The 23,225-nt window shown below is 27.7% G+C and overlaps 1 protein-coding gene across 1 annotated transcript; it reads left to right on the top strand.

Moving 5' to 3' along the window:
* Positions 1-16,024: 16,024 nt before the first annotated feature.
* Positions 16,025-20,613, top strand: LOC125845168 (hexokinase-3-like). The gene is made up of 9 exons (XM_049524612.1): positions 16,025-16,826; positions 17,520-17,670; positions 17,779-17,961; positions 18,395-18,469; positions 19,033-19,188; positions 19,280-19,378; positions 19,464-19,591; positions 19,684-19,765; positions 19,907-20,613. Exons 1-9 carry the CDS (start codon positions 16,555-16,557, stop codon positions 20,297-20,299), a joined length of 1,539 nt encoding a protein of 512 aa, XP_049380569.1. The 5' UTR covers positions 16,025-16,554; the 3' UTR covers positions 20,300-20,613.
* Positions 20,614-23,225: the final 2,612 nt, after the last annotated feature.

Raw genomic sequence — 23,225 nt, 5'->3', positions numbered from 1 at the left:
ATAATATATGCAGGATATAAGATGGACAATACATGAATACGTGATACATAAATAACTAAACCCTACGTAAAATCTATTTTGCAACTTCAAACTAGTAAGTCAGGTTCCATAAATCTGTAGCCAGAAAAATAAATTGTTTTTTTTTTTGTTTTTTCTGAAAAGTATTTTCTTATATTCAATTTTGTATTGGACAAGAAAGGAATTCCTTTTGTGTATGCGCGCCTCAAAAAAGTATAGTACTCGATTCCATTACATGCATCGGAGGCAATCGAAAAAGCCAATAATTCTTGAAATACTGACTATAATGCTATCAATAATTGTACTAATCCAACCGCATATGTCTTTCTCCTACCAAAAAGAAAGAAAAAAAGAAATAAGGATTTCCCCTTTATTTTGACAATGGAATTCTTCCCCCCGATCTCTTTCAGAAAAAGGGAGAAATTTTTTGATATATTTATTGGATCCGTCCTAGAGTTGGTAGCTAGGAAATAAGATGAGTTTGAAATTAATTCTTAAAAAATGAGGTATATAGTAGTAGAATATTTTTGGAGGGGAAAGTGGGGCATGGCATTAACCGCCCTACTAATATCCCTATCATAAACTTTTGGAAAAGCTTTCAATTTATTATTATTTTCAAAATCTATTCTTAGAATCCTACGATAATGACTTGTTTTGATTATGACAACTGAATAAATAAATAATTATTATTATTATTATTATTAATCTATTAATTAAGTAATATATTTCCAATAGACTTTGTAGAAATAGTAATACCTAATTGGTAAGGTCAAGCCCACCACTATACTTTAGCATGCTAAGCCTTGACATGTTTGACTATGATTGTGATGTATGACATGGTTTTTTTCTTTGGCTTAAGTCATGTACATTCTTTAAAGTTGTCCGCACAATTCACTTGGACACTTCAATTAAGACTCATACCTATTGAACATCTAAATTGTTCAAAACATATGCTATTAAACACAAAATATTGATATAGCGAAATAAGTGTAACTCACTGTTGTTGAGTGCGTGAATGGACTTTTTTTTAACTTTTAAAAATAAATTAGTGCTTATTTTCTTGACACTTGGCATGTATTAATTAAATAACTAACAACTCATTTAATTAAACATTTATCTCTTTATTTATAAAAGAAACTAACCCCACACCCATGTACAAGTCCTCTTCTTCTTCTTCAACCCACCATTTTAAAGACTTCAAATTCTCTGCCTTTTGTTTTGTTCTTCTTTTTTTTTTTTCATTTTTTGTTATAAACAAACTAATTGAATTTTCAAGAAGAAGGAAAATAATCAGACCATTGGAGTTAAAAAGTTAGCCGACATTAATGCATCTCTATTTTCAATAACTCCGATCAAGCAATCATCACCATTCATTAAACTTATTAAAAATGGTATAAAAAAATTGATATTCTTTTGATTTCTCTTCATCGTCGATTTTGAAATAATTTATCGACATCTATTATTTTCACAAAAATTCCAATAATCACAGGAAGAATAGAATACAATGAGTGACAGGGAAAGAAAAAAAAGGCAAAAGATTAGGTGGGTGTATTAGGGTTGGGTGGGAGATATTTTCTTTTTTGTTATTGTTAAGGAATCATGGTGGAGAGACCAGGGAAGAAGAGAAAGAAGAAAGGGCAATGGGTTAAGTAGGGGGAGAAATTTAATGGGTTAAGTGGGAGGAGAAATTTTCTTTTTTATTCTTTTTTCAATTTAATTTTTCTTAGATTATTAAAGGCTGAAAATATTTTTTATTTTTTAAAATTAAAAATTTGGACCCATGTGCCACGTGTCGTAATTCTATTCGTGATTTTTTTTAAAAAAATGTGTGTGAATTACACGCACAATATTTGTAAAGTTAGTTGTCATTTTATGTTCAATAGATAAATATTCGTTACTATTAAAGTGTCTAATAGGTAAGAATCCTAGTTGAGGTGTCTAAATAAATTATGCGAATAACTTTAAGGAGTCGTGGATGACTTAAGCCTTTTTCTTTTCTTTATTTCCCACTATTTAACTAACTACAATAACAAGCCAAAATTTTCTAATATTATATAACAATTTTTTTAATCATTGATCTTTTTTTATTATTATTGGTTTTTCATTCAGTATTTCGAATTCGTATTAGAGTCTAGACTAAATTCAGATCGCGCACTATAAGGCTCATTTTGGAGTGGCGCTTTCAACATGAGTTTCTCCGTATCAAGGACTCGAACTCGAGACTAATAATTAAATGTAGAGTAGTTTCACCAATGCACCATAACTAATGTTGATCCACTATCATTAAATATCATTTTGATTCATTTATCTTTTCTTCACCGCTATATGCTTATATTTTTATTGATAAGTCATAAATTAAAATGTTAATAATGAAAGTCAATTCTTTGTTCTTTTTTTTTATGATATAGATTTTTCAGGATTTGAAGATGTAGTATTTAAATAACTAAACTAATTAGGAGAGTAGCTAAAAAAATCTTGGTAGAAGCGGATTTGTAGGAATTAAAATTTATGTTATTAATCGTCGAGTTTTTTTACGAATGAATTTTCTTTGACCATAATCTAAATATTTCGGAGAGGCATAATACATAAATATGATCTTTAACTTGGCGTTAACTGACAATTATGACCTTTAACATTGGGTGTGCACAAGTACGCACTTAAACTTGTATAAAATTGAACAAATAGACACATTTATCATACATGACATCCTACATGAAAATTTTGTGTCCTGCGTGGCGTCCTACATATATTATGTCATGTAGGACACGTGTGTCTAATTGTTCAATTTTATACAAGTTTAAGTGTCTATTTGTGCACACTCAAAATTGAAGGACATAGTTATCCGTTGAAGCCAAGTTAAGAATCATGTTTATGTATTATGTCTTCTAGAGATGTAAAAAGATTTTTTAAACTTAATGTTGTACTTGTCAAAAAAACAAATGATTAATAAGAACATTAAGATGGAAGTTTTCATTGGTCAAAACAAAGTCAAAATTGTGTATATGTATCTATAGCTAAAATATTTGAAGATGAAAGGGACCACCCCATGGCCCACACACAATGTCACCCCCACTCTCCTTACCCCCACAACTCCCCTTTAATAAATAAATTTACTATAATAATAATAAATATTAAAAAATGAGTGAGGACACGAATATTCGAATTGCCAAACTATATATTGAGGGCCACGAAATAATTAATACACAAATTTCAACATATAAAACAAAGTGGATTAATTATTGTCTCTTCCTCTATTTTTCTCCCCTTACTTTTGTTTTACCTTTTTTTTTTTCTCAATTAGAACATTTTGATATATACAAATAATATTTAATAGTATTGAGTTCGTTCTAATTCGAATCTTATAACAATCATATTTATAATAAATAGTTTGATCATGTTTCATTGTGAAGTTTGAATAAGTAATTTTTTATTTTCAAAATAAAAAAAAATGATATTTAATCAATTTTTATGTTAAGTTAAATTATATATTTTCAAGAATAACATTTTGTCGCAATAACTAAAAAAAATCAAACAAATTAACAATGTTATTAGGTTTAACTTTATCTAATAAAACCTATACTACTAGTCTTCTACTAATTTAATTATTGGAGATTTTACTATAACCTTTTGTATTATGCCTTAATTTTTAACTAAATAATTTAAAGTATGACTAAGCTATCTAAGGTACTTTTGTCGTGTAGTTGTTCCAAATCTAATTATTATTTAAATATATATTTATTTTATATATGTGTTTGTCACTTTCTCCCAGTGTCTTTTCTTTTTCCTATTTCTTTTTTACATAAGAAGAGGAAGATAGTTTTCATATAATTGGAGATGGTATGAAATATTTACCCACATGTGGTATCTACAACAATTATGTACATTATATAATGTCAAGTATACAAAGGTCTATGATTCACATTTAAGAATAATTGAATCATATTGTAGAATATATTATACACCATGTGAATTGTATATCTAAAGATATGACATGTTGGGTATATAAAATAGGTATAGAATGTAATACTTTTTAAAATGAACTTTTAGTGGGCATATGGTGTCCAAATATTTAAAACTACTCTCTTACTCAAACAATAATATTTTATTCATTGAGTTCGTTAATAATATTTGTAAAACTACACTCGATAATTAAAACAAGTAACAAAGAAAATATTTAAGAATATAAGTAAGAGACTGTTTATAAACATGATTCATGCATGGATGAAATAAATCTTGTTGTTTTACTTTCTCGGTTTTAGTATTGGATCATAAAAAAACATAATAATTTTCAGAAGACATTTTCGGAGAAGTCAAAAATCACAATAAGATATTTGGGGACTTTGTTGGACATAATTTCTTTCTTTATTGAGCTAGTGAGATAAAACAACATTCACCATTTTCAAAAATTTATGTAAATTACTTAATAATAAAATATATATATATATATATATATATATATACACTTATTAATAATTCAAGTTACACATCCAAAATGCCTACCCAAAAACTAATCTACTTTAAATTTAGTTAGTGTTGTTGTGAGGATAACTTCAATTATTCATGAAATGCCAATAATTTCGAATTAGAAATCTTATGTATACTTTTGGTAATGTATGTTATTCCCCATGCCAATAGATGGATTAATTGTATTTTTTTTAAAAAGAATGGGTTTACTTTTTGGTAAGATTACTTTAAATTGTTTAAGAGAATAATATTAAAAGAAGTGCTCAACTTTAATATTGTTAATTGAATATACAAGTGCTATATCACATGTTTTCGCTACAACAAATATGATATATAGCTACGACATAAAATTCGTCACTAATTATTTACCTTTTGTGACAAAAATTAATCTTCATGCTTAAATATATGAGACATATACTTTTAGTGACGAGAAATAAAAGTTTGTGGCAAAGTTTTGTCCACTAAAATTTCCCACCAAAAAATGAATTGGCGTCATTTATTAAGTATTGTCAGTCACGAATTTAAAGTTACCACTGACACATTATTTCATCACAAATGATATTTAATTCGTGACAAATTATTTTTGTCTTAAAATTAATTTATTTTTGGACACAAAATAATTTCGTCTCAAAAAATATGTTGTTATAATGCGACAAATAAGAGTGTGTAGTTAAATATTATAAGTTTTAGCTATAAAAATTTAGATTTAGTTGTGACATTTATTTTCATCACTAATAATATGAACAATTGGTGACAATAATTTTATTATCTCTAATTAACCTATGATTTAGTGACAACAAAAAAATGTCACAAAATATGTAAGGAGTTAAATAGCGACGACTTAGAATTTTTAGTTGAATAATTCAACTATTTGCTACGAAAATTTCATAGCTATATACAAAATTTTCTTTGGCTAAGATTGTTCATAATTAGAGAATTTCATAAATGGTCCCTGAACTATTGAAGTAAGTCAAAAATAGTCCCTTAACAATACATTTATTGGTCGATTTTGTAAAAATAAAAAAAAAATCAATTCATCAATTTTGTTAAATTACGCAATTATAAAATGTATCATTTGAAAAATACAATCTACATTATAAGTAATGTGAGTGAGTACTATTCTACCACTACATCACAAATATTTGTTGGCTTAAGACATTTCATTTTTTATTTTATACACTTTCATCGATAAAGATTATAGAAAAAATAATTTCTCAAACCTTGATGTTTATTTTTGTGTGTGCCTATCGATTTTGTGGTGGGTAAACTGTACAGACTAAGTCGATTGATTTGCTTCTGTCTAAAAATACATACATAATTAGTAGTGATTCCACGTACATAGAGCAACTATATAGAGATACAGGGGCGGAGCCAGTAGTATGAACCCCCTTCAGCGGAAAATAATACTATTTATACATAGTTAAAATTATCTTTTATGTATATACAATAGATGTCGAACCCCCTTCGATTAGTTCGTATAGTTACTTTTTAAAATTTTCAACCCCTTATTAAAAATTCTAGCTCCGCTACTGTAGAGATAATATCGACTTACAAATTTAGACTATGCAAAGATGTGAAATATTTCATGGATTCTATTCATCCGTGTGAAAATTGAAATAAACTAAAAAAAATGAAAGCACAAATGAAAGAAATTGACCAACTAAGAATTAATTTGAATATATTATGATAAAGTACTATAGTTGTGAGTGTCAATGTATTTTTAAAAAATTGATTAACTCATCGAATTGAACTAAGTATTAGATTTCTTCTAGTAAAATCGAAAGTTTAATTTTATATAAATTTATAATTGTATTGAATAATTTTTAAATTTTATAATTGTACTGAATAATATGATATTGAAATCCTATCTTTTCAAATATACATTGTTTTAGTTTTAACAGTAGAAAATAAATTGTTCTTAATAAATTATTTTTAGATGTCTTCTTATAAAATCAAATGTTTTGAAACAAAATAAAAGCTTTAGCAAGGTTCTACCAAACATATTAAGAACTTTGAAAATCTTGACGTTTTACTTTTTCGTGATGAATATGATGTCATTTGATATTGATTTGGTTCGACTATTTCTAGTTTTTTATTTTATTATTATTTGGTTCAACTATTTCTAGTTTTTTTTTTATTATTATTATTACTATTATTATTGTTGTTGTTATTATTTTTATTATTCTTATTATTATTTGTTGTTGTTGTTGCTGTTGTTGTTGTTATTATTATTATTATTGTTATTATTATTATTATTTCTTATTATTATTGTTATTGTTGTTGCTGCTGTTATTATTATTTTTATTATTATTCGTGTTATTAGTTGTTAGTATTATTATTATTGTTGTTGTTGTTGTTATTGTTGTTGTTATTATTATTATTGCTATTATTATTTGTTGTTATTATTATTATTATTATTATTGTTATTAGTATTAGTATTATTTATATTGTTATTATTGTTATTATTGTTGTTGTTATTAGTATTATTACTGTTATTATTATTTGTTAGTATTATTTGTTTTATTATTATTATTATTGTTGTTGTTGTTATCATTATTGTTATTATTGACATTATTATTGTTATTATTTGTTATTATTGTTTGTTATTAGTATTTATATAATATTTTTAGTTATTATTATTTGTTATTATTACTTTTTATTATTATTATTATTTGTTATTATTGTTTTGTTATTATTATTTGCTATTTACAATTAATTTCATATTTAATTTTTGTTTCATATGTAAATAATGAATCTTCACTTTTATAGAGATGATGTATACAAATAATTTCACAAATGCGAAATAAATATTTGAGAAATAAACAAGAACGATGTAAAATCACAATATATGAAGGAGTTTTACCAAATCGTCAAGGTATTTATATATTCTTGATTGATTTAACTTTATTATTATTATTATTATTATTATTATTATTATTATAGATTATTGATTTATTTTTATAGTGATTTATACTAATATTACATTTATCTTTCGTCATAGATGTAGACACGTAAATTTTGACCGAATTTAAAGTTTTATATCATTCTTAGTACTTAAATATTTTTTAAAATTCAAATTAAATATATTTGGATGTATCTTATTTTAGTAAATTTATTTTAAAATATTTGAAAATGACAAAAAAATAGAGTCACATTTTAATGTAAAATTATTTTAAAGAAAAGAAATTTATAAAAAATATACATGTTTCTTTTTATTTAAGTTTTAATAAATAAGATAGCATTTCTTAATTATAATTTATTATTAAATACTTAATAATATATATATATATATATATATATATATATATATAAAAGAAGCTAATACTATCCTACACTACCCCACTCACCCACATCTCACCCCCACTTCTCCCATTACCCCTCACACTACACAGTACACACATGACGCACGACACATACACAAAACACATTGATAGAAAGATTAAAAAAAAAAACAATCAAAAACACATACAGAAACTCACGCACCCAAATTCCAAAACATACACCAAACACTCTTTCCTTCTAGCAATACTAACAAAAAATAAATAAAATTTTGTTCAGCGACAAAAGAAAACAAAAGAAAAGTTGAGTTCGGAATTTTTATTCGTGGTTTTTAATTTGTGGTTTCGGTTGTGATCTTTTCTTTGTGAATTAATTTTCACAAGAGGTAACACTTAATCCTTTTTATATAGTTTAATGTCATGATTATACAAGCATTGGTTGCAATATATTGAAATTGTTAAATTTTGTATGTGTTTAAACCATTAATATTCGTTGATGTTATGATATGAAGTATATAAATTCAAATCTTTCATATCAACTTTTATGTTTAGATCTTTTATATCATTAGACTTAGTGCGAAATTGTTATAACAAACCTTAGTTTATTTCAGGTTTAAACAACCCATGGTTTATTTCATGTTTAAGTAAAACTATTGTCTATGTTTATTCTTGCTTTTATATTTGGATTCTCTTACGATGATACATGTATTTATGGCTTAACAAACTGAAATGATGAGAATAATTACTAACAAATATTTATTATGTAAGATATTAATTTTAATTAATAGGTTTTTCTTTTCATTTTAATGACTAAAATAAAATTAAAAAAAAGATTTTAGGTGTCCATAATTCCTAACATGTTTATACTAATGTAACACGTGTAAAATTTGTATGAGAAGGCATATTATTTTAATTTATTTTTATTTTGTGTTCTTATTAATCAAAACATAATTTTTTCATTATATTAATTTTGTTAAAAAATAAAACGAATAAAAGAAGAAGAGAAAGAAAAAAAAGGGGAGAAAACCACGCACGCCCTTGCCCAAAACCTCCCCCACCCCCACCCAAGCCAATATCCCCACTATCTTATTTTCATATTAATAGAATATCAAGAAATAAGTAAATAGAAAATCATTTATAATTCAAAATCTCATAACAGTTTCAATTTTAAAAGAAAGTTACACACATTCTTGGATGATTTAGATTCCATATTTTTTAAACTGTATTTCTAGCAAATATGCCTAAGAGTTAGAAAGTTTGTCCTAACTTGAAATTTTTGAAAATGTTTTTCTTTATATGAAAAACATCAAAAAAGACACACTTATTTCATATTTGAAGCTTCATAAATCACGTATATCTGATTCTTATTTCGATAAGATATATAGATAAATCTTTAATTTTTGTGACTTTAAAAAGTTAAAGGGTTGCTAAAAAGTGAGAAATGTTTTTTTAAAAGTAAGACTATCAATTTGAAATGAAAAGTATTGCTACATTATAGGTTTTACACTCACTTAATTTAACTTTAACATTAGAGTATCAATTATCAATAAATAGTGAAAGTGTAATTATTTTTATATATTTTTTCTAGTATTTTATAAGATGGACCCCATGACAATTTGCATTGCTGGTTTTCAGCCTTCGATTTTGATGGTTTTTTTTTTTTATCTTCCAAGACAATTAATTAATTTTAAAAAGGCAAAAAAGTTAAAAAAACTCAAAATAGGAAACATAAAAAAATCTTCCTTTTTTTCTTCTTTGTCTTCTTCATCTTCCTTTCCTTTCTCATCTCCCACGTTCAACTTTAAAACAAATATATATAGAGAGAAAGGAAAACAAAAATTGAAAATAAATCAACAAGAAAGGTCTTTTCTCTGTATTTCATATTCTTTAACCCTATATTCACATAATTATTGGTTGATCTTTAGTGAATATGTGGATCTAACGTTTATTGGCTATGTTTTATTATAATTTTTCACACTCTGTGGTTCAGTAATTGACCGGAGACTATACCATATCTAATCACAACTGAGTCTTTTTTTTTCTTTATTTAGGAGACCAATTGTTAAAGATGTGAACTTGGTACTGTTTTTATGGTTTTATGTGGGATTTTTCTGTTCTTTTGTTCATTTTGCACTTATAATTTTACTGGTTTTAGTTTTAACATTATGTTTTAATAGTTAGTAGTTTCATGAATGATGGAGTTTATGTTGCCATATAGAGTAGTTTGTGATGATATACTCCATAAACTCACTTATGTTAAATTTTTAATGATAAAATTTATATTGTAAAATTACTTATAAAACTGGGCATTACAACATATGAAAGACAAATTGTGTTACATATTTTTACTTTTGAATCTAATATGAACACCTCAATTTAAATCTTTATTTTATTTTCTCTCTCTTTTTACAGGTTTAAAAGGTGAGAATTGAAGCATGATTGATTGGAAGCTATGTGTCACCACATTATTGATACTTTGGAAGGAATTTTTACTTATATGTCTTTGTTTAGGAGTAATATTTGGTATATTTTGGTTAGATTTTCTTGTCATTGGACACATTTTACTTTTATTTAAGGAATTTGTAATGAGACATTATTCTTTAGTATAATTTTAGTTATTTTTATTATATGATCATGGGTTAATTTTGAGACAAATATTTTTGTCATTAAATAATTAATCATCACATCTTGATTATTTTCAGTGACAAAAATGTATTGTCATAGTACTCTTTTTTGTTTGAATATGAATAAAATTTTTTTATTTTGTGACAATTGTAATTGTCACTACTTATGATAATATTTAGTGACAAATGTCGTCGGTAAAAGCAACACTTGTAGTGACAAAATGATAGATTGAATCACAAAATTATTAACCTTTTTTATAGTAATAAATTTGTCCCTAATTTATACATTTAAGGACAAAATAATTTTTTGTATTTAAAAAATAGTCATTAGTGACGATATATATTTTTTCAACTACGAAATACATATAACTTTTGAGACAATTGATGTCGTCACTGATTGAACTAAATAATTATTGACGATATAGTTTTGTCGGTAGTTATAACCTTTTTAGTGACAAAAGTACTATTAACTACAAAAAAAAGTTAGACTTTTTATGACAAATAAATTCGTCACAAATGTTTATGCATTTGGGGACGATTTTTATTTTTTTTGTAGTTAATATATTAGTTTTAGCGATGAAGCACTAAATCGTCTTTGTGTACTTTTAGTGACACACGTTTAGTGATGACTAATTGACGAAATTTTTTTCGTCACACAAAATTTTTAGTGACGAAATATGATTTATAGATGACGAAATAATTTGTCCCTAATAATCAAATTTGTTGTAGTATTTGTTACTGCCTAATAACTGATCACATTATTGAATTCAAAATAAAATATGATATATATATATAGAGAGAGGATGTTTGTTAAAACTTACAAGCAAAATTGGCTCATAAATACTTTTTCACTTATCTACGTATTTGATAAACTCTCAAAATCGGTCTACTCTAACTTATAAACACTTTTAATTTATCAAAACTTTTACGAATTTATCCATAATATTTTTTGATTCTCAAAATATCTTTTTAAAATAAAACCTCTAACTCAAAGGCGTATCTAATGGGGGGTCACCGGGTTCACGTGAACCCATGATCCCCTCCCGAGATCATACATAGTAGTGTTATATTTTAAACAATATATTGAAATATAGATGTGTGAACCCACACTTGAAGTATCACATAATGCGATTATGACTGGGTGCGCCTCTCTCCGCGAGGTTAGAAATTTGAATTTTATATTTAATTTTAGATCTATAATTTTAAAACTTTAACAGTTTTCAGTAGTAAAATCCTAAATGTCGAACTGATCAAATTTATATCATAGATCAATCTTTTTATAACAATGCACCCATTATCTCAAAATCTTGAATACGCCTCTGCGGCCTTTACTCTAACTTCATATTCCTTCTATGTAAGTTGTTTCTCAGTTTCTTTAAAAGGATACTAATTAAATTTGTATTTTCAAAATGTATTTTAGTTATTATTTTAAATAACACTTAGCTTATCAACACTTCTTTTTACCAAATACGTCAATTATTTATTATCAATTTTAATATTTTTATTCAGACGCGTACTACTTATTTATAAACTTAATTTCACCACATAAAACATATCAACTAATCCAAATAAACTCATAAATTAACTAGATTAAAGCTTAGCTATGATATCATGCTTACATGATGCCTACTATTTCTAAGAGTAGTTATAACATTTATATAAATTTTTGAACTATGAAAGTTACAAATAATGTCACTATGGGAAATATAACAAATTTGCTAATTGTTTGAATTTGATTTCGAATTTGTCATTATTGATAGTGAACTAACTCAATTTTTCTCCTCAATTGTAGAAAATATAACAAATTTGCTCCTCAAAATTTATAGAATTTCAATAATTTATTTTTATCTATATAAAGTATATTTTATCATTGAGATTTCGAGTACCAATAATTTTTAATCAAAAAGATTACGCCTACCTAAAATGATTAAAATAGCTCAATTATATCCAATTGCCTATCATGTTCACCCCCACCCCCAAAAATTAAAATCAAACACAAAATCTAGAAAATCAAATATATTTCTCATAGAATGATAAATAAAATTAGATTTGAATAAAGTTTAAATTGTAGTTTCAATATGTGTTTGTCCATAATTTTTCGAAACACATTTTACCTTTTTTAAAATAATACTATGAAATTTATATTCATAAGTTTTAAAACTATCAAAAATATTATAATTTTGATACAATATTATCAATTTATAGTGAACTAGATAATACATTATCCAAAAGTTATCACGTAAATTACAGTCATGTCTACATTACAATAAAGTACAATAAAATTAGTTTCATTGTTTTACATATTAACCAAATGAAAATAACGATTAATTCAATCTTTTGTGAGTTGTTAAATCATTGAATTTGTTTTTTTACTATCAAATGAATGAATAACTTTCGAAAGTTAGGGTTAAGAAAGTAAAACAAAAAAAAACTTTTGTTGGCTAAATCATGTTTTTGCAAAATAAATTGTAATTGGATAATCATAATTACCTCATATTTGAAATAAAATTCAAATCAATGGATAAATTTATTTTATTTTAAATTGTTAAGAATTATTTTTTCCCTCTTTTTTCCTTATAACTTTTACCATTTTTTTTTTAAAAAAAAGTTTATACATTTCACATTTTTGTTCATTTCCTTTTCTTGGAATTTTGTTTGGTGGTTCATGTATATGGTGGAGGAGAGTGTGGAAGACATAAGAAAGGAGAGAATAGTACAGCTATGGGGTTGCAATCTATTGTCTTTTGTACTGTCTAATATGAAAAATGTAATGACCTTTTTTTTCGGTTTCAATTTATATGAGATAGTTTTATTCGATATAAAATAAATTAAAATTTTATAGTTGAAAATATGTTATTGTATAATTGTAAATCATTTCATTAAAGATAAAATGAACATTTTAAAATTAAATTATTTGCAAATATATAAACGTGTCATCTTTTTGAAAATCGACTAAAAATAAAAGTGGATCATATAAACTGAGACGATTGCACTCCTCTAAAAAATATTTTTTTTTCATTTTTTCTCGTTGCTTTTCACATATCAAGAAAGAATAGTTCCAGAGTTGATCATTAATTACTTATTTTTCAAAAAATTTTTAAGATCTAACACTAAACATCAATTTCGAAAACAACTTATCTTCCTCCATAAGGTTGTAGTAAAATCTGCGTACACCTTATTATTTTCATACCTTATATAGTAGAATTTCACTGGATATATTATTGTTATTGTTGTAATACACTAAACATAATCCTAATACTAAACATTAATTTCGAAAACAGTCTTTCTACCTCACTAAGGTAATGAAGGAATTTCTCTGGGTCTATTATTATTGTTGTTGTAATACTAAACAACAATTAATATGAACAATGTAGCAAAATAGCCATATTATTTTTTTATTTTATTTTAATGAGTGTGTCAAATCTAAATATGATAAATAAAAGTGGAGAATTTGTGGCTTAGGTCGCAAGTTCAAGCCCCACACTATGCAAAACGAAGCCTGGTATTTAAGTGGAGAAAGGTAGAGGGGCAGACCCATTATCCATTGAGTTTAGAAGACTGTGATTGGTCCAAAGGACGGGTCACGAATTTCTTGGTTATCAAAAAATATGATAAAGTAAAAATAAACGGAAGAAAAAATATTTAAACCTTTTTAATGCTTAGCTGGAATTAACGAAACACAGCTGTCATTATGGTACGGTCCGCAGCGTAACTGCACCTTCTACGTCGCCGTTTTTCCACATAATAATTATTTCTCTTTTTTTTTCTATTTTTTAAATTATTTTTTTAAAAAAATTTCTTCTGGAATTTGCTGTCTTCTCTACCTACGCCCCTCGCCACCCCCCACCCCAATAACTTTCGAAAATGACCATTTTGTCCAAAGCTTTTTTTAAAATGACATTTTTGTCCTCTCTTTTAATATTTCATATGAATTTCATCAAAGTGGAATCTCACTTTGTTGGTTCTCTACATAAAAACTTGTGGGGTTTATAGGGTATCTCAAGTAAATTTACTAAAATACCCTTTTCTTATTAATTATAGAACATTTTTTGTTATAAATGCAACCTACTCAAAAATAAAAGATCATAAATTATAAAATCCTTTTCATAAATTTTGGAATTATTAGCCGATGCATTTATGTTTATTTGAATTATTTTAATTTTGGTCTACCTTATTTATTTGGATTTGTTAGATCACCTATAAAGGAATACATTCATTATAATGAGGTATGTATTAATTAATTAAATGAATAAAACATAGTAAATGGTCAAATAAGGTTTAAATGAGAAAAGTAATCACGACCTGTTTCATATATATTAATAATAAAATAAAATTATAAATATATATGTGTTTCTTAAATTCATTAATATTTCAAGTAAGTGACGTAATGCTATGAGTAAATAATGATTAAATATATTAAGTAATAAATTTTAAAATGAACTCCATTAATTTATTATGAAAAATATCATTTTTATTTAACATAAATGGATAAAAAATCTAAAGTAAAATGGTCAAATAAGAATTGAGTGAGAAAACTAAGCAAAGAATTATTTCACATATTAATAAAATAGGATTATAAATGTATATGGTTTCTTAAATTCATATAAGTGACGTGATGCTATATGTAAATCATGATTAAATATATCAAGTAATAGTTTTTTTTTAAATGAATTCATTAAAAAAAACTCATCTTTATTTACACTATGAATAAAAATCTAAAGTAAAATGGTCAAGTAAGATTTCAATGAGAAAAATAATCAAAGACTAATTTCACATATTAATAAAATAAAATTGTAAATATATGTGCTTCTTACATTCATACATATTTAAAGTAAGTGACGTAATGCTATATGTAAATCATGATTAAATATATTAAATTATAGCTTTTTTATGGATTTAATTAATTCATTACGAAAATACTCATCTTTATTTACGCTTAAATAAATACAAAATCATAAATAAAATAGTCAAATAAGGTTTAAATGAAAAAACTAATCAAAGACTTATTCCACATATAAAACAGAATTATAAATGTATATGCATTTCTTAAATTCATAAATCTCTCAAGTAAATTCCTCAAAATAAAACCAAAAAATATAAGTAAATTCCTCAAAATTATATTTTAAAAAATCATAAAAACTTTAAAAGATCTATACAACATATAAAAAAACAACTTAAAAATTCAAAAAAAAAAGTAGTATAAAGTAATTATTATTATAAAATCCTAAACAAAAATGTAAACATACTATTAATTATTTCAGAAGTTTAAATTTAATTAAATTAAAGTCCGAATCAAACAAGTCAAAATAGTAGTCCACTATTAAGCAAAAGAAAAAACAAGTCTCTATCAAACTAGTCAAATTTTATAATGAACCAAAATTACTTTTTATAAATTAAGGTTAATCCCAATTAACTGTATTATTAAAAACAGTCAAACTTAAATGGCAATAACCGTAAATATTCATCAATTTAATGTCCTATTTTCTCACAAAATTCCAAAATCTGTTAAATGTTTTTTCTCATCTTTCAAAAACAATAAAAAAAATTTAATACATCAAGGGCAAAATAGTCTTTTTCATTTCTACTATAAATATCAGACCTTCGCTTTCACAAATAACACACTCTCTTAGTACAAAAAAAGCGCAACACCACCGCCCTTTCTCTCTCTAAAATATTACCGGTCGTCGCCGGAGAAAATATCCGTCGAATTCGCCGGCGATAACTCTCACCGGGAAACAATCTCTCTTACAATTTCACTTTTATCAAACTTCCATATTTCAATAGACCGACGTCATACTGTTACCGGCGGCAGTGGAGCAACGCCGGAGGAGAAGGAGGAGGAAGTAAGTTTCATTTCCAGTTCTAGTTTCAACTAATTTAATACGGCATCATTCACGGTGGTTGATTACCGGAAAGTACGCCGTGTTTTTAGTTTTTTTCTTTTTTTAGAACAGTGAGGTTATCGGGAAAAGGAAACGGCGACGTTTAATGACTCAGGGAACATTAAATGACGTTGTTTTAGTGATATAATCAGCGAAGGTTTATTAAAAGGAGGGAGTTTTAAAACGGGGTTTTGTTTAAAAACGGTGTCGTTTTTAAGAAAAATGGTTTGACTGATTCATTCTCGAAACGGGAGAAAGAAGAAAAACAGAGGAAGGGAACGGTGTCGTATGGGGAGGTTAGGAGTTGGGTTAGCGGTGGGTTGTGCTATGGCGGCGTGTATTGTAGCAGCAGCTATGGTGGGTAAGAGGGTAAGTAAGAGGAGGAAATGGTTGAAAATGGTGAAAGTTTTGGAAGAACTGGAAGAGTCATGTGATACTACTGTTTTTAGATTAAAGCAAGTAGTTGATGCTATGGCTGTTGAAATGCATGCTGGACTTGCTTCTGAAGGAGGGAGTAAACTCAAGATGTTGCTTACATATGTTGATAAACTCCCAAATGGGTATGTATGCAATCACACTCTTGCATTTAAGTTATTACTAATACTAGCAACTTTTAGTTCCATGTCATGTTTTTCTTTTTCTCTTGCCTCATTTGAGCTTGATTGCTTATCTGTTACGTTTTTGAAAATTCATGTGAATGTTTATGTAGGTACATATATGGATGCTTATCTCACTTGTTATCAGATGAATATAGAATACCATGTTCCTGTTTTTTTTCTTTATGATGTTTTGTTTTCTTTTGCTAATTCGTTTGTTCACGCGTTTGCTCATTGTGTATTGCTAGGGGTGATGTAAGCAAAGCATTGGTAGGTTGTTTTTTTGGAGGGGGAGTGGGTGGGAGTGGGAGGTTACAAGTTCTTTTCCTTGAAAGGAGAGAGGGTTTGTGTGAAAGATTGTGCTTTTGTGTTATGTGGTGGTAGATCTTTTGTCTTTATGATTGATTAGGGGTGTTTGTGTTTGGGTTTTTTTTTTTTTTTGGATGTATTATGTGTTTAGGGTCGTGAAGTACGGGGAACAATGCAATTTTAATGCTGGCTTTTCTGGTTGAATGTCTCTTGAGTTAATGAAACACAGGAGAATTCCTCGCTCTGTGTTGCAGTTTTAATGCTGGCTGACAGGTGGCTACTTTGTTAGTTTTCTCTAATGATCATATTTTTGTTATTTGATAACTAATTTTGGGCTTATGATTTTAGGAGTGAGGAGGGAACATATTATGCTCTGGACCTTGGTGGTACAAACTTTAGAGTTTTGAGAGTCCACTTAGGAGACCAAAGGTCTGCTATTCTTGGACAAGATATTGAACGCCAACCCATTCCGCAACACCTAATGACAAGCACAAGCGAGGTAGCTGAGTTTGTGCTTCTAATTTTTTTATTATCTTCCTGCAAACAACAATTTTTTTATTTGATTTGTTAGAGATCAACAGTCTTTACCCTTTTTTGTTATGTGTAGGATCTCTTTGATTTCATTGCTTCATCGCTAAAGGACTTCATTGAAAAAGAGGGTAATGACTTAGAACAGACTTCACCTAGGAGGAGAGAACTTGGTTTCACATTTTCATTTCCTGTGAAGCAATCTTCCGTCTCATCTGGCATTTTGATGAAATGGACAAAAGGATTTGCAATTGAAGATATGGTTAGTTAACGAGAGGCTTTGCTCTTATATTCTATGTAGTTCAAAGTGTGTAAATGTCTATGACTTACCTTTTATGAATAAAGTCGTAATTATCGGTCTTGCAGGGTGTGACACATACCTTTTCCGTGCATGCATGTCGATATTTCAGTAGGAAATTTAGTACTGCTTGTGTTACTTGAACTGTATTATATGACCATGCAAAGCTAACAGCTTGAAGAATCTGTCTATTTCTTTCGAGTCGTCTCAGTATTTCCTTTATATTACAAGTGAGAAATAGTTATCAGTGATGTGAATGTGGTACGGATTTATGAACCTCATAGACATGCCCTTGTTTTTAAGGTCATTGCTACGGAATTGTCAATTTACAATATACCTTTGGATTGTCAATTTACAATATAACTTTTTTTCTGTTCTCATGTTTCTTTATTTGTAGATTGGGAGAGACGTTTCTGAATGTCTGCAGCTAGCACTCTCCAGGAAAGGTCTAGATGTGCGCGTTGCAGCACTGGTGAGCACTTCCCTCTTCCAGATTCTTGCTTCTGCCCAACTTCTGCTTAGACATATATCCTTGCTCATGTCTGTGAGACTTACTTTTGGATTCTTGCTATCTTCCACTAGGCTCATGTTACATGGTTTAAGTCCCCTCTGTTTTTACTTTAGGTGTTGCTCAGAGCTGTATGATATGAGATTTTAACCTTTAAGCCATGTATTTCTCCACATAATAGGATAGTTATTTGTAGACCTTATTTTAGTGAAGCTGTACAATAGACGTCCTACCACTTCTTTCTTGATCTCTGTAGAACATTAAAACAAAGAAAATGGGCATATATAGAAATGATTTTTTTTCTACTATCGTATCTTGCCTTCTTTGAATGTTCAGTCCAGGAAATCATTATTTTATCACTAGTTTATAAATGTCTTCCCTTGTGTATAAGTTGGAGAATTACTGTGGTTAATATTTTTCTCCTTCGTCTTACATAGTATTTTCCTTCAAATTTTAATTGAGACTTGATTAGTTTTAGCTCTTGTGCAATGGGTATTAGAGCTTATTGTTGCTGCATTATGCCCCAGATAAATGATACTGTGGGAACTCTAGCTCTTGGACATTATAATGATGAAGACACAGTTGCTGCGGTTATAATTGGGACTGGCACTAATGCATGCTATTTGGAGCGGGCAGATGCAATTATTAAGTGTCAAGGTCTTCTAACAACATCTGGAAGCATGGTAATATTTACTTGCATATGTTCACATTTTTTTAGGCTTAGTTCTTTTTATAAAAGTTTGCTTACATGTCTTCCTACTTTCTGTAAATTAGGTGGTCAATATGGAATGGGGAAACTTTTGGTCATCTCATTTACCAAGAACCTCATATGATATCGACTTGGATGTTGCTAGCCCAAACCCAAATGATCAGGTAAAGTTTTTATTTCTTGCAAACCCCAGTGTATTTTATATGACTTGACGCACTTCAAGCATCATATTTGAGGATTATGCTGCAGGGCTTTGAGAAAATGATATCAGGAATGTATTTGGGAGACATTGTCCGGAGAGTGCTCCTTAGAATGTCTAAGCAATCAGATGATTTTGGACCTTCATCTTCAAAATTAGCAATTCCTTTCGTCTTGAGGTGCAACATGTTTTCTTCTCACTTTTTCAATGAATAGTTCTATGTGGTGTATGGAATTTAGTACTTATTAGTTTAACTGGAAATAATGACAGAACACCGTTGATGGCTGCTATGCATGAGGATGATTCACCTGACTTGAGTGAAGTAGCCAAAATCCTAGAAGAAGTTCTGGAGGTATACCCTTTTTTTTTTATCTTCCTATCCTACACTTACTTAAATGATTGTGGCATATGATATTTGTCCACTTCTTGTTAAATACTACTTGCCGGGTTGCTTGCTTTCTTACTTCTGGTTCTTGGGCCCCTCGACTTTCAGTTACCCGATGTGCCAGTGAAAGTCCGGAAGCTTGTAGTGAAGGTATGTGATGTCATTACTCGAAGGGCTGCTAGACTAGCAGCTGCTGGTATCGTAGGAATCTTGAAGAAGATTGGTCGAGATGGGAGTGGGGGCATAGCCAGTGGAAAGTTCAGGAGTAATAGACCAAGTCGGATGAGAAGAACAGTTGTGGCTATCGAGGGTGGTTTATACACAAGTTACACCACATTCAGAGAATACCTGAATGAAGCAATGGCGGAAATTTTAGGGGAAGAAGTTTCCCCTTACGTCGTTCTTAGGGTCATGGAAGATGGATCAGGCACTGGAGCAGCTCTTGTTGCTGCTGCAAATTCACCCCCTGAGGCAGCGGCGGATACAGTACAGCTGCAGTGAATAGAAGCAAATACTAATATATATATATATATACATATATATATCTATACACAGCTTTGTAAATTGTAGAAAAATATCTCAATCCATCAAAATGTAAAAGGGAGGTTGTGTATATGTGTCATATATGTCAAAATATGATATATTATATGTAGTCTAGGATATCCCCATTGCTGTCTTAGAATGATATTGGCCCATTGCAAGTTGAAGAAAATTAATGGTATTGTTTATTTCATGAAGTGTTTACCCCAATTCTTTATTTTGTGTATGTAAATACATGATCTTTTGAAATGTTCTCATTTAATTATTTATTCATTTATTTTATGTCTTAAACACAACTATTTCTTTTCCACTTGTATTAATTTATGCTTTCATTTGTTCGATGATCTCTTATGCTCACTTACAATTTGAATCGAAAAAAATGTTTGCTTTTGAAAAAAGTTATATATTAGGTTGGACCAAGTATAAACATTAATGGAAAGGAGGCATTTGGCATGCAAGCTTTTCCATAAAGCTTATAAAGTAGAGGGATTCTTTAAGGAGAAGTTGACCATTTGTCTTTTTGTCGGCTTGTTTTACTTTATGATATTAATTGATATGTTCGCGTTTATATCTATCTTCTTGTTAATTTTGTTGATATAGAATTAGAAGAATTATAATATGAAACTTAAATATATAATGTAAAGACATATGAAAATGTAATAAAAAGAAGAAGATTGATATACATGGAACAAACATGCACAAGAAAAAAAGAAGAGATAAATAGGTTAAGAGAGATAGTACAAGTTAAATGTAGATTCTTTGAGTAGATTCTTAATGTTTTTAGTTTGAGACTGAAATTATTGTTAATTTAATTGAATTCTTTTTTGTAGTTAAAAAATTAATTAGTTTCTAATTTTAAAAATAAGAAAAACTATATTTTCTTTAAATTTCCATTTTAGATATGCTACTATATGACAGCTAATCAATATCTGGATATAATTAGATTAATTCCTAATGTAATTTGAGGTATCATCAGTCTAAAGAAACAAAAAAAAAACAATATAATTAAAACATTTTCTCCTTTTATTGAAAGTGACATACAAAATTGATAAACGTTTGTAATTAAGTGAAATGATTTTTTTAGTATGATTCATTGTACTAACTCATAGAAAATTGTTGAAACAAAAAAAAAACTTATAGGAGTTAAATTATGGCACTTGATAATATAATTTGGAAAAAAGAGATCATATTTGCAAAAAATAGAAAAAATTAAGATAAAATATTGCAAACTTAACAATTTCACAATTCTTGTTTTAAGAGATATATTACATTCTAACAAAGTGCGAAAATTTTCAAAAAGAAAATTCTAAGTACAAAATAATGAACAAGTGAAGTACATTTTTTATTAAAAGAAAATCTAACATTTAGTTGAACCATATTGGTATGTGTGTTGTAAATTGTAATATCTATTGTCCTTGTTTTCTCATAATTTGTACTAATAATGACGAAGCTTAGGTAAATGGTTTTTTTTTATGTCCCTAATTATCACGTGAAGGCAGTACTTCCTAAGAAATGTATTTTTATGTCCCTAATTATCACGTGGAGGTCCTTATTATTTGAATGACATTCACTTCATAGAATGATTCTTTAAAAAAATAAAAAAGATTCTTTTAAAGTTGGCACAAAAATTTAAGGAGTAAGAAGGTGAAGATCGAAGATCGTAACTCAACCTATTACGTTGTGCTAGTTTGATGTCAAAATTAGTTCTTGTAATATAAGTATTAATTGTTGTAATAGCTCCTATCCAATATTGAGATTGTAGTTGATTGTTATAAGGTTATTATTGAGTTGTAATAATTTCTAGATTGAATAGAGTAGTTGGGTGGGTAGGATTTGCAATAAGAAACAAGTGTAATTTCTTGGAGAGTAGTTAGAACAGTTTTGAGTGAAATATTGAGTTGATGTACTAAAGTTAGTCCGATTAGATTGCTGAGTTGCAATTTAAAACACTGCTCTTGAGAAGTTAGTTGAGCAAGGAGTTATTCACGATAAATTCGTCTCTCGTTAATTCCTTGTTTAGTGTTTATTAAAACAAAACAAAAGACTTAGTACTCTTATTAAAAACAATGTGATTGTCACCTGACATTTTATATTATCGTAGTTGACGTATATAAATAAGGATAAACTACCTTTTTAGACATACATCACTATTATATATATTAATATTATCTTTACTTTCAAATAATTACATATATTATCACTTTTAATATTTTATACCATATATTAATATATTATTTGAAGATACAATTAGATTATTAGATACCTACATACCTTAAAACTATGATTGATTAATTATCTGCTTAATTAACTCTTTCACTCCAAATCAACCACTATCTTTTAATTCTCCCCTCCCATATTTATCACTCAATTATGTCTCCTCCTTTATGATTCAAGAATTTCATCGTACAATTTCATTCCAACAATAGCTAATCTATTCTCTTCTTCTCAAGATATCATCACCATGGCCGACAAATTCTCCTGATCCAAATATTATTCTGTATTGTTCATTTATAACTAGGTCAAATCAAAGTAACTGCTACAGAGAAAACTTTAATTCAGAGTGGGTCTTGATTGTTTGTCTCCGAAAGAAATGGTTCTTAGTTTTGATTATGTTATGCCACAACACAAAAGGATCAAAGGGAATATTGTAGAGAGTTTTTGTTTGCTGGTGCTCTTCTAAGGCTTTCTTTGGTTATCGTGACATGGATTTGATAGTACCAATATTACTTTGATATATCCCTTGAAACATATGTTTCCAATAAGTAGTAATCTTAATTAATTATGTGGTTTGCCCAATAAATAATTCTTACAAATTACTATAGTAATCTCTTTATTAACACAGCTCCTTATGTATAGAGAGTTAGTCATCACGTTGTTTTTTTCCAGA

Source organism: Solanum stenotomum, chromosome 11 (assembly GCF_019186545.1).
Source record: "Solanum stenotomum isolate F172 chromosome 11, ASM1918654v1, whole genome shotgun sequence".
NCBI lineage: Eukaryota > Viridiplantae > Streptophyta > Magnoliopsida > Solanales > Solanaceae > Solanum > Solanum stenotomum.
This window is presented reverse-complemented; position numbering and strand designations above follow the sequence as displayed.